This window comes from Archocentrus centrarchus, chromosome 18 (assembly GCF_007364275.1).
Source record: "Archocentrus centrarchus isolate MPI-CPG fArcCen1 chromosome 18, fArcCen1, whole genome shotgun sequence".
In the NCBI taxonomy this organism is placed as follows: Eukaryota; Metazoa; Chordata; class Actinopteri; order Cichliformes; family Cichlidae; genus Archocentrus; species Archocentrus centrarchus.
Window position 1 is genome coordinate 16,515,890 of NC_044363.1, and position 15,536 is coordinate 16,531,425.

General features: G+C 40.0%; 1 protein-coding gene across 1 annotated transcript in view; it reads right to left on the reverse strand.

Annotated features, from left to right (window-relative positions):
* The window catches only part of arhgef40 (Rho guanine nucleotide exchange factor (GEF) 40), a 53,534-nt gene extending 38,304 nt beyond the window's left edge, over positions 1–15,230 (reverse strand). The window contains exons 1-3 of the mRNA XM_030754015.1: positions 14,947–15,230; positions 3,519–3,608; positions 266–373 (exon numbers count right to left, since the gene is read on the reverse strand). Coding sequence (XP_030609875.1) covers positions 266–373; positions 3,519–3,608; positions 14,947–14,949 — 201 coding nt within the window. The 5' untranslated portion in view covers positions 14,950–15,230. The remainder of the gene's footprint in view (positions 1–265; positions 374–3,518; positions 3,609–14,946) is intronic.
* Between the last annotated feature and the right edge of the window lie 306 nt (positions 15,231–15,536).

Sequence of the window (15,536 nt, forward strand, 5' to 3'; positions counted from 1 at the left end):
CTCAAATAATCTGACTCTGATTTTCCAAAAATACTTTAAGCTTGACTTGACCTACCTAAAGCTTGACTGACTAATTGTTTGCTGCAATGACTTACTTCTGCCAGACACACATGAAAAATTACCCAAGGGCCATTTTCATAGAATCAAGAAGCTAGCAGCTGACAGATTTCTCACACTACTTGGATGTATGACAGCTGATTCTGTTTCTAATTATTCAGCTATGTGTGTGTTCCCATTCACAGTGTGTTCACAGTTTAGAACTCACACAGGCATGCTGCTGGAGTTTGTGCAGGAGGTGCTTTGCAGGTACGAAGTAGTCCAGGAGATAGCGAAGACTGTCATGTTGATAGGTTGACTCCAAGACTGAGAAGACCTAGACAATCAATGCAAGATTGATTAAAAACACTGGAGTGAAAGAAATGGTATAAAATGCATTAGATCATTAGAAAATTAAGCCAATCTCAGAATATCATATTCTCATGAACTAAAAGGTATTTGCTTTTTAGTGTATCCAGTGGATTTGTGGAGGGTTTAATTTCCCCTTAAGTGGAAGGAATTCCTCAACCCAGACAGCTACTGATGTAATCAGTAGTTAAAGCAAGAAAATCACCCAGGCTGCTTAATTTTATCCCTCTTGTTGTATCTTGTATCAAACAGCTTTTTTCCATTGCAAGAAAGAAATTGATTGGAAACCGTGGGACAACTTGGAACAAACCAATTACTAAGTTGTTATGAATAGTAACTCTCAGTGGTTTGAGCCTTAGTTAAAGCATCCCTTAGTATACAGACTATTAGGGAAACAAGGACCTGAAAGCTAAAGTAATGCTAAGGTTAGTTAGGGGTGCTAGAACTTAAAAAATCTCAAAGTGTAGCTTTGAGAGAATGAACAGTTTTTCCCAGCTGGCTGTTTCCTATATCAAATGTTAGGACTTAAAGCAGAACTGTTTTTGTCCAAAAGGGTCATATTAAGCTGCTGGTTGGTCTAAAAGATTTTGGTTATAATTGACTAGATTTTGTTTGTGTTATCTTCTAGCACCAACTTATATTTCAGAAAAGCCATTGCTTTCTCACCCTTGAGTGTCAATTACTATTGCTTTGTTACTTGCCTCTGGTGCAGCAAACGTATGCAAAACGTGTCCTAAGTGGCAATATTAGAGGGGTGGCATGGAGTAAATCACAAGCATGTCAGCCAGGAGACTGCAGTTTTTGTACCCTTTGGGGGCTTTGTGTTTTCACTTTCTTTCACTTAAGGTGATTGGTTTCCTTTTTCGTACCTTTTTATTTTAATTTTCTTTTTTACTTTAATTACTTTAAGTTCATACAGTTCAGGTAATAAAAATTCTTCTGTAAGGTTTTGGCGCCAAAGACTACTTGTTTAGATTTAGCCACCAAAGGCTAATTCTTACGGCAGAACAAGGAAATAATGTTAGCATACGTTAGCAGGTATGTTAGTATAGCGACTAGCAAAATTCTCCACTAAAAAGATTTCATTCGGCGATGTAGGGCATGATGGAAAAAGTTTGAGAACCACTGGCCTAACGGGTCCCTTAAAAAGGACCATATGGATTGGGTTGAAAATGAGACTCATCTTACTATTGCCATAAACCTGGTACTTCATGGCACCACAGAGAAAGGACACCGTGTGTGTGTGTGCGATGCCAGCAGCCTTGATCAAACAGAAGTATTTGACTCTCTGGGAATGAGAACTGGATGGAAAGTCCACATTATCTATACAAACCTAATAGTCAAAATGTTGGGACACTGTGTAAAATATGAGTTAAAATGATATGTTTTGCAAATCTCATAAACCCATATTTGATTCACAACTGAACTGAGAAATGTTTCATTTTATGAAAAATATGAAATCCTTTTGAATTTCATGTCAGCAACACATGTCAAAAAAGTTGGGACAGGGGCATATACCAACATGTCCTCCAATCAAAACGTAAGCATCCGTCATTTCTGCAGGGCCCCGAAATACGACCTATATTTACGTTTCCAAATGACCGCGCCTACCTCCGGCTTCGCGTGTCGTATGGACATGTCCTTGGGTAATGTTGCCATGGCTCGGAGGATAGAATAGTAATTTATCAGTCAGAAGGTTGATGGTTCGTCCCAGGCTGTCATGTCAAACTATTCCATGGCAAAATAATGACTTTCGTACATGAATAACGAATGTGACAAAATCGATACCTACATCTACTTTTGGGGTCTGCCGGACAAAAGCGAACATTATTTAAACGCACTTTCATCTACGACCACTAGATGTCGCTTTTCCCCCTTCCAAAACGTAAATATTGGTCGTAATTCGTGCCTGCAGAAACGACCAATACCTACGTTTTCACTCTGAGGACAGGCTGGCATATACATCACTGCATAGCATCCCTTCTTCTTTTATCAACAGTCCCTAAATGTCTGGAAACCAAGGAGAGCAGCTGCTGAAACCTCATACCATCAGAGATAAGCGCTGATAACAAGCAAGATAGTTTCTCTCCTCTGTAGTCCAGAGGATGACGGGGATCAGTGTTTTAAAAAAAAAAAGAGTTCCAAATATCAATTCATCTGATCACAGAACAGTTTTCACTTTGCCTCGGTCCGTTTTAAGCTTTGGCCGAGAAAAGATGGCAGCATTTGCTTCTTCTTTGCATGATAGAACTCGGTATGGTGAACTGTGTTCAAATACAGACTGGAAGTGTTCTTGAGCCCATGCAATGATTTATATGACAGAATCATATGTGTTTTTAATGCAGTGCTGCCTGAAGGCCCAAAGATCACAAGCATCCAGTATCGATTTTCAGACTTGCTCCTTGCACAGAGATTTTTTTTTTCAGATTTCTGGAATCCTGTGATGATGTTATGTACTGCAGATGTTGAGACATTCAAAATGTTTACAATTCTACACTGAGGAGCATCCATTCATTTTCTTCTGCTTATCCTTTTCAGGGTTGCATGGAGGCTGCAGCCTATCCCAGCTATCATAGTGCGAGAGGCAGGGTACACCCTAGACAGGTCACCAGCCCACCCACTTCGAATGTTATCAGTCCATTAAATGAACATTATTAGCAGTTTTCAGGCCCATAGTTGAGGGCCAGTAGGTGCCGTCTCCAACTCCTAGCTGGTCGAAAAGGCAGGTGGACAGCCTCTTGCAGGGCTAACACAGCCAAAGTGGATTCAAACCAAGGTCCTTCTTGCTGTGAGGCAACAGTGCTAACCACTGCACCACCGTGTTGCACTGAGCAACATAATTCTAGAAGTGAGTGTCCCTGCCATCAGATTCAAAATGAGCCAATATTTTTTTTCACAAATTAGTAAAATCTCTCGGTTTAAACATTGTGAGTAAAATATGTGTTTCTGGGATTTGCAAATCACTCCACTCTGTATTTACATTTTATACAGTGTCTCAATTTTTTTTGCAACTGGGCTTTTACATTAAATTACATTACCTTCCCTACATGGTCCTTGTATATTTCTGTAAAGATGCGCACTGGGATAAAGGTGTGCGTGCTTGTGAGGCCTACCTGGGAGAGGAGGGGTGGGGCTGTACTCTCAAAAGGAGGATAAAGTGATGAGAGCGCCCCCTGCACACAGTCCTCCATTGCCTCCGAACCCTGAGAAAGATAAAGAGGTTAAGAAAGGGTTAAGCCATAACCGGACACTGAATCAACTGCAATGTCTGTTTGTGTATAACAGCCAGCTTGTCTTGGTTTTTGCTGACACCCACACATACATATAAATATACCCACATGGCTGACTTTGAGCTTCCTGCTGTATGGCTTTGAGAGCGTCAAGCATTTCCTCCAAGCCCCAGTAAATGTAAGAACCCTCCAAAGCAAGAGAGAATTCACTCCAGTATGCTAGCTGCATGCACACTCACACACAAACACATCATAACACTGGACAGGCCAGTGAGGTGGAGGGTGACAGCACAGAGCACACAACACATGCAGTGTTTATTTTTGTTGGCATGGTAACCTGCAACTTTTTTCCCTGTCTTTTCCAACTTCTCTTTTTCTTTCTTTCTGCTTTAACATTTCCTCCCGGATCCTCCAGCTGCTTCTCTTCCTTTTTTTTCCTCTTTTACCTCATCTCTAATTTTTTTAAACCCAACTTTCTTTGTTTCACCTCCAGCCAACTCTCTGAATGTCATCTGACAACAATTACATCTGGATTCTCTTCAACAGCCTTGCATACCCTGCTGAATATCTACAAAAAAGCAAACGAATAGACAAAAAGCAATAAGTGGGGGAAAAAAAGGACAGGGAAGGGGAGAACAGAGTGTACGGAAAAAGAGAGGAGTGGATAGCAAGAGAGAGCCAGGAAGGAATGAGGTGCTGGTGCTGTGGGGGGTTTTATGGAAGAAGACCTAGGTTGAACTGTATTTCAGTAATATATATATATATATTTTTTTTTTGGTTTGTTTTTGTGTGCACAAGAGAGCTGAGGTTAACCACAAAGGATAGAATGAGTCGTACAAGGAGGACAGCATTTGAAATGAATTGGAGTTTTTCTTTAACATGTTGCACAACTTTTGACTGAAATGTGTAATCAGACCAAATAGTGTAATCAGTTTAAGAAAGATTAAAATAAATGTCATGTCTTTGTTGCAACCGTTTTTGACCCAAGTCTGGAAAAAAGGGGTCATGTTATTGATTGAAAACAGGAAAGAAATGGTGTGGAATATGATTTCTGTACGCTACTTCTGGAATGTTGAAAATCAAAAACAAAGCACAAGTAAAACGGTCACAACTAATTAACAGTATAACTGGGTGGAGTACTGCTCTGTAGAGGTTATTTAGGGTCACTCAGGGCAGATGTTAGGTTATGTTTCCTAACTGGTCTCTTGGCTAGAAAGCTCATTTTAGCCCCTGCAGGGAGTCATGAAAAACACAACTCTGAAAACCAGAAAGCAGCCGTCCCCACAATCTGCAGACAAAGACTGTACATAAACATGGATTTAAACCGTGATGTCATACATTTTGGTGTTTTGAAACTGGATATGACAATTGAGGGGTGCATGTGGCTGTTAAAATTAGGAATGCTGCAAGCTTATACAATAGTTTTGGCTGCTCCCTTATTTCCCAGGGGACCGCCACAGCAAATGGATCTGCATGTTTGATTTGGCACAGATTTTACACCAGATGCCCTTCCTGACACTGCACTCCCATTTATCTGGGCTTTGGACCAGTACTAAGAGTATACTAGCTTGTGACTCCCTGAGTTTATGTCCCCTACCAACCTCAAACCAGGGAACGAATATGTTAACCACTACACCATGGAGCCCTGTTATTCAGGAGGTACGCCCACCCTCAGTTATATCCTGTTTTATCCTGCTGTTTGATAATAATGGGTACCATAATTTATAAAATGTATATTGTGTCGCACAGATAGATAAAGTGAGCCAAGTGCTATTTTGCCCTAGAAGTATTTATAATCGGGCTTCTTTATGCAACTGGCCAGCAGAAAAAAATGCAGGCAGGCTGCCTGCAAGGCTGCACTGGCTTTACTTTTTCAAAACACAGTTAATTTTTTAATGCAAATATCAAATCAGCCAAAAATCAAATCGGCAGTAACTCAGTGAATTTAGGCATATAAATATGGTCAAGACAACTTTCTAAAGCTCAAACCAAGTATCAGAATGGGGGAAAAAAGGGTGATTTAAGTGACTCTGAATATGGTCTGAGTATTTCAGAAACTGCAAACTTTCCCACACAACCATCTCAAGAAATCGGTTAAAAAAAGACAAAATATCTGCACAACGGCTGTTCTTGGGGTAAAAATGCCTTGTTGATGCCAGAGGGAATGGGAGAATCGCCAGGCTGATTAGAAGGCGACAGTAACTCAAATAACCACTTGTTATAACCAAGGTATGTCAAGTCAATTCAAGTCATGTTTATTTATATAGCACATTTAACACAGCAACAGTTGACCAAAGTGCTGTACATAAATTTAGAATTTAGAGTCAATTTAGGGCCAAATTGTTGTTACATGTCAAACATATAACGAGCGTTTCAGAACACCCATCCAAAACAGAGACAAAAGAGCTAAGTGTTCTGCGGCCTTGCTGCCATCACAGGCACTACTGTTAAGAAGAGGGAAACAAAGCGAAACAATAGGATATCTCATATTTTGCCCCATAATGGGGGGACAGTATGAGGCTGAAAAACCTCTGCATAGTAAGCACATATAGCATATAGCATGGGAGCAGTAGGGTGGGGAGGGGAAGGGGTGGATGGATACCAGCAGAGTTGGGCTGGGTTACTGTGGACTGACTCAACCCCCCTCCCTCAGCTAACAGTTCCTGATAAGAGGTAGAATGTTCATCAGCAGCTTGGGCTAGGGATATCACAGGTCAGAAGACGGGACAGCATCTGTTTACAAAACATCCAGGAGAAAAATGAGATAACCAGCAATCCAAGGCCGCCAGGGAGCCAGGGAGCCAAATTTCAGATTCTACAATTGTTTTGGTACAGGCTGTACTGATTAATTTGTTGACAGCCTTTAGTCTTTCTGGCACCTCTCAATGGCGAAAAATCCAATCATCTGAATTTTCTTGGTCTGTTCCTTTGCTGTGCAGAAACAGATAAGGAAGATTAGGGAGAGAAAAAAATACGTCCATCTCCGCTGAGAGCAAGAGAGAGAGAGAGAAAAAAAAAAGGTATGCAGAAGAGCATCTCTGAACAGCAACAGAAGACCATATTGGCTATCAGCTAACAGCAGGAAACTGAGGCTACAGTTCACAGAGGCAAAATTTAGACAATAGAAGATTTGAAAAATGTTTCCTGACCTATTGAGGCTTGATTTCTACTGCAACATTTGGTGTAAACAACATGAAAGCATGGATCATTCCTGGTTGGTAAAATGGTTCAGGCTAGTGGTGGTGGTGGTGGTATAATAGTGTGGGGAGTATTTTCTTGCCACACTTGGTATTAATTGTGCATTATGTAAACACAGCAGCCTACCTGAATATTGTTGCTGCCCATTTCCATGCCGGTATGACCACAAAAAGCTCAAACAAGAAACTAAAATGACCAAAAGAACTAAAGCGAGTATGCAGTTTGGAACAGGTACGTTTTGATTCATGATTTGAAGATATGAAGAGAGTCAGTGTTAAAATAAACAAAAATTATAAAATAATAATAAATGCTAAATATGATAAATAATAAATGATTAAATTACAGTATTGTTACTGCTAAAATAATCTGTATTAAGCTGTATAATTAGGGAGGGAGTGCATTACTATGGTCAGCTGTGGACTTTGGTCTGTCACAGAACATGTTAGTAGGTGTAGTAGTAGTAAAAAAGCCTTCTGGCTCACGGATGGAACATATTGAGTCTAGCAAAAGCATAGCAGGAGGTTCAAGGGAACTGCAAGGCAAGCCAGCAGGAACTTCCTCTTAGACTAAAGCCCTTTTAAAACATACCACTAGTCTTGAGTCATTTCAACACAACACTAAATTAAAGCAAAAACTAAAACATGGCTGCTGGAAATCTCTGATGCTCTAATTCATTTTGGTGTGTTTTGTGAAAGACACAAACATTTATCTATCATTATACTCACTGTAAACATTAAGTAATAAGTGTGCTTAGTCCTTTCTTTGCAAAGCTTCTGTAGTTTCAGCACTCTCTAAAAGATACAAATGGGAGCAACTTAGCAATTTCAGTCCATCTGGTGCAGTAGAGGCCTTTGGGAGCTTCTGGCAGGTGAATCGATCACACTGTGCAATGTACCACTCATACTCTTTATTAAAAAACAAACAAAAAACAAAACAAAACAAACTTGTGAGCATACTTATTTTTTGTTTTACTGGTATTTAGCTAGTGAACAACCTGAATTCACTACAGCTCACTTTTTGATACCTGTCATACAATAATATTTAGTCTGAATGTGGCATGTACAATTGTATACCACCAGCAACCTTTCCTCCTTTTTTCTACTGGATTGAATCTCTTTGTGTTCACAGGCCTGAGCAGACAGCTTTCAACAGGATATACCACTGTTAACATCCACGGATTGGAATTTCTGTCTGGAAGCAAAATTATTAAAAATGTACACTGGAAATGATGTCTAATAGAGGAAGGAAAAGAGTGGCACTGCTTTTCCACTAAACTGAAAAACAAAAACAAAAGAACCCACAATATTGCTTATTTTCCAGTAACATCATGGTAATGATGAGTGTTTTCTGGTAAAGGGTCAGGTTAACTTCTAACTCCTTTTTCTTTTTTTCTTTTTTAACCTTAAAAGATCTAACTCAGTTAATGACTCTTCTTTTCATGCACACAAAGCAAAGCAACAAGGACACAATCTGTAAATCAAATTTCTTGCTGGAATCCAAGACAAAAGGAGACATTCATGTTAAACTGGATGCCTCTGCTTTGAGGGACTTCAAATGTAATTCAGTTAGGCACTACCTTTGAAATAAAGGGCTTATTTTATATAATGCAAGATTTCTAACAGATCCCATGGGCACAATAGTCAATGTCCTTTAGAAAACTAATCATACACAGGTTATGACCAAATTCTCTTTTATGCTTTGGGATGGCTTTCATCAAATGGAAAAGGACATGTATATACAGTTTTGTATAGATGGTGGCTTGTTTAACAATCAGCATAAAGAGGATTGAGGTTATGTATCATATGTACCAAATAAAACTCACACAGATCCAGTTATTACTAACAACCATGCAACTCACAAGTCTGTTGAGAAATTCTGATATCTAGGCAGCATTATGTCCAACTCATCAACCAGTGATCATAAGATAACACAGCATATAGCTAAAGCAAAGTTCCTTTGGGATGTTAAGATGGAGACTGTGGGATGAGCATGACATCAGACTGCACACTAAAGTTAACATGTACAAAGCAGTGATTCTAACAATGCTTTTGTATGGATGAGAAAACTGGACAACTTCTCTTTGTCACATTAAACTTCCGGAACAGTTCCAACAATGCTGTTGGAGATCAATGTGTGGTAACAAGAGGCAGGTCCTGGAATGCTGTGATATCCCTGGAAAGCATAGAAAAGCCAATCTTCAAGGCAGCTTTGTTGGGCTGGTCACCTCGTCAGAATGGAAGACAGCAGTCTAAAAAGCACTTTTCTTTAGCCACTTGAGAAATGGGAAGAGAACAGTTGGAAGACCAAGGCTAAGATACAAAGACACCTTAAAGCAAAACCTGAAGGCATGCTGAATCTAACCTGATGGCTCAGAGTTAATTGCACAAGAATATGCAACTTGGCATAACACCTGCTATGAGAGGGTTCAGGCATTTAAAAAGAACAGATCTAAACATCTTAAAGATCAAAAGATCAAGAAGGAAGGTCAACTCCAACAACACAGTAGCATCCATCTTCCATGTGTGCAGTATCTGCAGTATCTTGGGCTTGTCGCTCAAAGATTGGCCTCTACTCCCATATTAAAACACATATGTTGCAGGATACTCATATGTCACCTTCAATGTGAGAATCCATTATCATCATTTGTGCATGCCATTCAAACATATACTGTATGTGCAGAAGTACTGTTGAGAGTCAGTGTTTTTCATGATTTATCAATGACTATGCATTGTAGAGCTCGATGAATACCAGATTTTCAGGGATGGGTTTAAAAAAAACGATTTTGAAATATCCACCAATATTTGTGTTATCTATGGTCTTCTGCTGCTGTTCAGAGATGCTCTACTGCATACATTGGTTGTGATGAGTGCTTTTTCTTCCTATTAGTTCAAAGCAATCTGACCATTCTCCTATGACCCTTGTCCGAACTGCTGCACATTGGATATTTTCTCTTTTTTGGACCATTCTCGAAAACCCCTAGAGATGGTTGTGTGGAAAAATTAGAAATATTCAGAACATGTCACTTACATCACCCTTTTCCTTCATTATGACACTTGGATTGAACTTCAACATGTTCTCTTGACCATGTCTATATGCCCAAATGCTTAGTTACTGCCATTTGATTGGCTAATTAGGTATTTGCATTAAAGAGCTTAAACAAATGTTTCTAATAATGTGGATGGTGAGTATATGTAACAATAATATTGAAAATAGGAACTATAGGTAAGAGTACTGAAAAAGATTGAGTCTTAATAATTTAAGTATTGCAACATAACTTATGCAGAGCTGTAAAAAAAAATGGAGGACTGAAAAAGTGGTTAGTTAGTGGTCAGTGAGCTTTTGTTCTTTTGCTAAATACAAGTTGGTTTTGTGTTGGTTCAGCAGGCTTTCACTTGCCTTAATGCCTCCAGCTTTCATCTGCTGATTCTTCTTGTTAGATGGGCAGGAACTGCAAACACAACTGCCCGGTCCTTTAAACTACAGCTCACAAAGTGTTAGGTGACATTTTCCTCACTTTGTTCTTTTATTCGCAGTCTGGAGTGGTTAAAGTCATTTATAAAGGTGTGTGTGCGTTTTCGTGGTAGGACAGACTTTTCTATGCACATCCGTATCCTCATGTTTGTGTAACAAAAGTGGACACAGTAAAAAATTGGGGTATGTCATTCTTTAGTTAGACTTCCCGTCTTTCTCTCCTGTATGTCTACTTGTCTTCCAAACCAATGACTGGCAAAGAGAGAACAATAGAGATATGCAGGAAGGGGTCTAGAAAAACGAGTGAGAACTCAAAAAATAAGCCTGAGAGGAAAAAAAAAAAAAAGCTTGAGAAGTGGTTTTGAAGCAAGTAGCTGAGTGAGCTGAGAAACAGCCTGAAAGAAAGACATTGAGAAGACCAGACAGATTTGCAGTGAGTGGGGGGTTCAGACAGAAAGAGGAAAAGGAGGAAAGAAAGAGGAGCCTGACCGGTGGGAGAGATCGATGGCAAACAAGAGCAGCAGCAACCATGATAGAAACCAGATGTACATGAAGGACAGAGAGAGAAAGAGGAAGAGCGATAGAATAGAGGGGTTTGGTTAATGGAGGAGTGATAGAAAGTGACATGATTAGGAAAAAAATGAGAAAGACGATGACAGCAAGGGAAATGAGGCAGACAGACAAACGAGGATGAAGAGGGAAAAAATGGGGAGAGGCCCAACATTGGTTTGCGTTCTTAAATCAGCCTGTACAGCCAGATCTGAGCTGACCCACTGTAGGTCATTCAACTTCCAGGGATTTCTTACGGATTGTTTTACACTATTTAAGTGCCGAAGAGAGTCCGGACATTTTTCAATGTATTAATTACAACTTAAACAATCAAAAATACAAATGATTTTTATATTTATTATTATTGGACAATCGCCAAATTAATAGATTAACAGCATATTCACACTGCCGTGGAAAAACTGCTTTTTATTCCTCTCCTCGTGTTTGTATATGTGTTGCACTTTGACAAATCTGCAGACGTCTGTTGAGTGAGGAGCCAGGGTTCGCTCAAAGTTTGCTGAACTATGACCCCAGCTCTCTCTGCTGGCAGTCACAGCTGACCACTCATTGAACTAAAATATGAACAGAAAAGTAATTAGCCCTCTTTTGTTTCTGAATTTCCTGAAGTGCACATTAACAAATGAGCCCATTATTTAGAGACGTACTCATGTATAAGTGAAACAACATTATCAGCTGATGCCAGCTTTGTTAACTGCACTGGACTATCAGCATATAAGATGCCAACACAATGGGGGAAGTAATTATTTGATCCCCTGCTCAATTTAAGTTTGCTCACTTACAAAGAAATGAACTATCTATAATTTTTATGGTAGTTTTGTTTTAATGGAGAGACAGAATATCAACCAAAAATACAGAAAAACACATTACATGAACATTATAAATTGATTTGCATGTCACTGAGTAACATTAATATTTGATTCCCTAGAACCCAGAGAGAATTTTGGCTGAGTACCCGTGTGGCACACAGATTACAATCAATCAATTAATCAGTTGATCAATTACAGATACTCCTGATCTCAACTCATTAAATGTATAAAGCACACGTGTCCACAGAACCAGTTTCTTCCATTGCAACCATTCCAGTTTTGCAGTGTCTGCAAGGTCCCCCTGCTCGAGAAGGTACATGTACAGGCCCATCTTATCTAAGTGATTCAGAAAAGGCTTAGGAGAAAGTGCTGTGGTCTGATTAAAACCAGAATAGATGAGAACCTCCGTCTGTCACCCAGACCACTGGAGCTGGGTCATGGATGGGTCTTCCGGCATGACAATGACCCTGAACATACCACCAAGGCAGCAAATGAGTGGCTCAAGAAGAAGCACATTAAGGTCATGGAGTACATTGATATCAGCATCGCCCGCCTGCAAAATTGCATTTTAAGTGGATTAATGATGTAACATAAACTCATGGTGAGATAACGATAGCTAAGTTACAGATAGATGCTTTAGTAAAAGCATATTTCTGTTACTGTGACATCCCAAAAATGTATCAGAGCTATTCCAGGCAACTATTATATTAATCATGGACAATTTGAGAAATAATAAAATTGTTCAAAAAAATTAACTAACACAAGCACTTGTTTCCCTCTTTTGTTTTCTGCCTTGCTTATTTCTTTCAAATGGAACTGCATGCGCCATTTGGTTACCAGCTAGTTAAAAGTTTGTGTGTCCTTTGATGCAGAAAGCATGCAGTAGGTTTATTGGAGCATTCTGGTGTGGCTGTAGGTCTAATAAAAAAACAAAAAAAACAAAAACAAAAAACAAATGGTGAGCTGGAAGTAGCTGAAATGCTTAGTACAAGAAAACTGCAGAGTTTCAGAGAAGTGTTATCTTAGTTGAAAATGCCCCAACCAGCAAACTGCTGAGCTGAAAAGTAGCCATCGTTGGTCTGTATGCACTCTACGTGTCAGAGACTCTGAACAATCACAGGAAACTTTGTTTGCTGTGACTGACAGCATGATTCTGTCCTGTCTGGCTCATTCTAGTGCTGTTATCGCCACCTCACTGGCCCTCCAAGCATGTTTAAACAAACAGAAAATGGTTTGCTATAACTTTCATAATACCACATACTTTTTTTTTTATGATTGTCTTGCCAAACTCAAGGACTAGTACATCCCAATAGTCTAAAAATCAAAAAATGTTCCTTTTGTGTTTGCTGATTCATTTTAACACCTATGTACTTGTGTTTGTTAAAAGCTATGGATGTCCCTGAATGAGAATGTACACTCACTGACCAGTCTGGTCAATCTAAATATCTAATCAGCCAATCACATGGCAGCACATCAGTGCATTTAGGCATGTAGACATGACATGGCCAAAATGACCTGCTGAAGTTTAAACCGAACATCAGAATGGGGAAGAAAGAGGATATAAGTGACTTTGAATGTGGCATCATTGTTGATGTCAAGCGGGCTGTCTGAGTGTTTCACAAACTGCTGATTTACTCTAAGGTTTACAGAGAATGGTCTGAAAAAGAGAAAATATCCAGCTGTTCGCTGGCAAAAAAAGAAGCCTTGTTGATGTCAGAGGTGAGAGGAGAATGGCCAAAATGCTTTGAACTGAAACAGTAGCTCAAATGACCAATTGTTCCAACCTCTGTATGCAGCGTATGCAGAAGAGCTTGAACCAGATGGCCTACAGCAGCAGAAGACCACACCGGGTGCCACGCCTGTTGGCTTAGAACAGGAAACTGAGGCTACAGTTCACATGGACTCACAAACATTGGACTAGAGAAGATTACCAAAATGTCTAACAAGTCTCAATTTCTAGTGCAACTTTCCGATGGTAGGGTCAGAATTTGGTGTAAACACCATGAAAAACCATGGCTTCATCCCGCTTTACATCAGTGGTTCAGGCTGCTGCTGCTGGGGTAATTGTGTGTGGGATATTTATTGGCACCCTTTGGGCATCCTAGTACCAACTGAGCAGTACTAGCAAGGAGTAAATAATAATGAGTGCAGTGAGAGCATGTGCACTATCAATTCACCTGTGTGAAGTTTTTCCTCAAACATTTGGGTGTGTTGTTTGGTAACTGTTACACAAACTCTATGAGGCTGTTGCTATGGGAAAAAGTTTGATTTCTCTCCACTTAATGCTTCACTGTGACTGTTCTTCTGCATACATCTGTTACTGTTTTCCATTTTAAACTGTCCCAACTGGGGATTGAGGAGGATGAAACTGCACAGCACATGTTCTTCCTTCCCTGAGGTCCATGCCATCCCTTGTTCCCCTTTTCTCTTCCTCCCTCCTTTTTCCCTCTCTCCAGCTTTTTCTCCCAGGTCCAATGTGGAAAATGCAGCATCACCAAAACCACTGCCGCTGCACTCCAAGTCTCCTAAAAATAAGAGAAAAAAAAGTAACCCTACCCTCCTCTTTTATTCCCTTCCTCCCCTCTACAGCTCTCCCTTTCTTTCTGCTTTTTCTTTTCCTCCCCCCCGCCAAACTGTTCCACCCAACTCACAGGAGTTGAAATACAGTCAGAGTCTCTCTGTGTTAATTTGGTATCCTCTTGATTTAACATAACATCAGACATATTTGCATGTGTTTGCCATCTCCCAGTCTCTCTGCCTCTGTATGTCACTGATCAGACGATAAGTGGGTGGAGATGGACAGCAGAGGACTCTTTTCACGTTAGAGGCAGTTCCTTACTCCCTCCGCAAGCCAACCACAAAAATCATACATCGTAAATCATGTTATAATTTAGAGCCATTGGGATCTTTGCAAGCTATAAGCTGAGAGTTGTAACTGCTGACTAAACTTCTTTTCAGATCAAGTGCAAACCTTTGTCAGATGTGAATAAGTGATCCCACTTTTTTTTTATTTTTTTGCTTGTTTTAAATGCACACGTGTAATCCTGTGTGTGTGTGTGTGTTTTTTAATGCATATATCAACAAGCCATACCTTGATATAGTAAAATAGGCTGGATCTAGACATTTATATCCATGGACATGAAAATGAAATTAGTACACAAACACTTTGTGACAATGAAGGAGTTTTGAAGTGTTTTGTGACACACGGTTTAAGCCTGAGCAGCAACAGCAACTTTTTCCAGTCAAACATAAAAAAAGGGACTTACCATGACTTCAGTCAGGAATTCCTACATAGTCCTCAGCTCCTTTCCTGGATTCGCTTCCTCTACGCATTCTCCGCAAAACTTTCTCCACCTCTCAGTTAAAATAACCAAGCTGTAACTCCTTTATTTCATATGTTCGTTTCCCCTTTAAAGCTTTGCTTTAATACTGTACGATTTCAGCGCGTAAGAAGCAGATCTCCTCTCTTCCCTTCCACTTCCACACTCGCTGTATTTCTCGCCGGGAATGTCCGAGCTGCATTTTTTCCCCTCTCCGTTCTCCTCCTTCGGCCCGGCAGTCCCACGCAGGACCACCTCCCGCTCCTCCTCCCCCTCTCACCTAACAAGAGCACTACAGTCCCTCTCGCCCCTCTCAAACTTTCCATTTTCCCCCCAGTGGTAACTTAAATGAATAAACAATGGAAACCCGTTACCCCACCCAGGCGCAACTGCGATGTAACCTTTGATGTTTTATGGTAGGTTAATCATTTTCAGCTAACTAAATATGTGCCTAATTAAAATAAAAGTTTGCGCTTGTCATTGAGAATACTCAAATATTAACTGCAGAAATGTACGCACATGCTCAGCGCATTAAA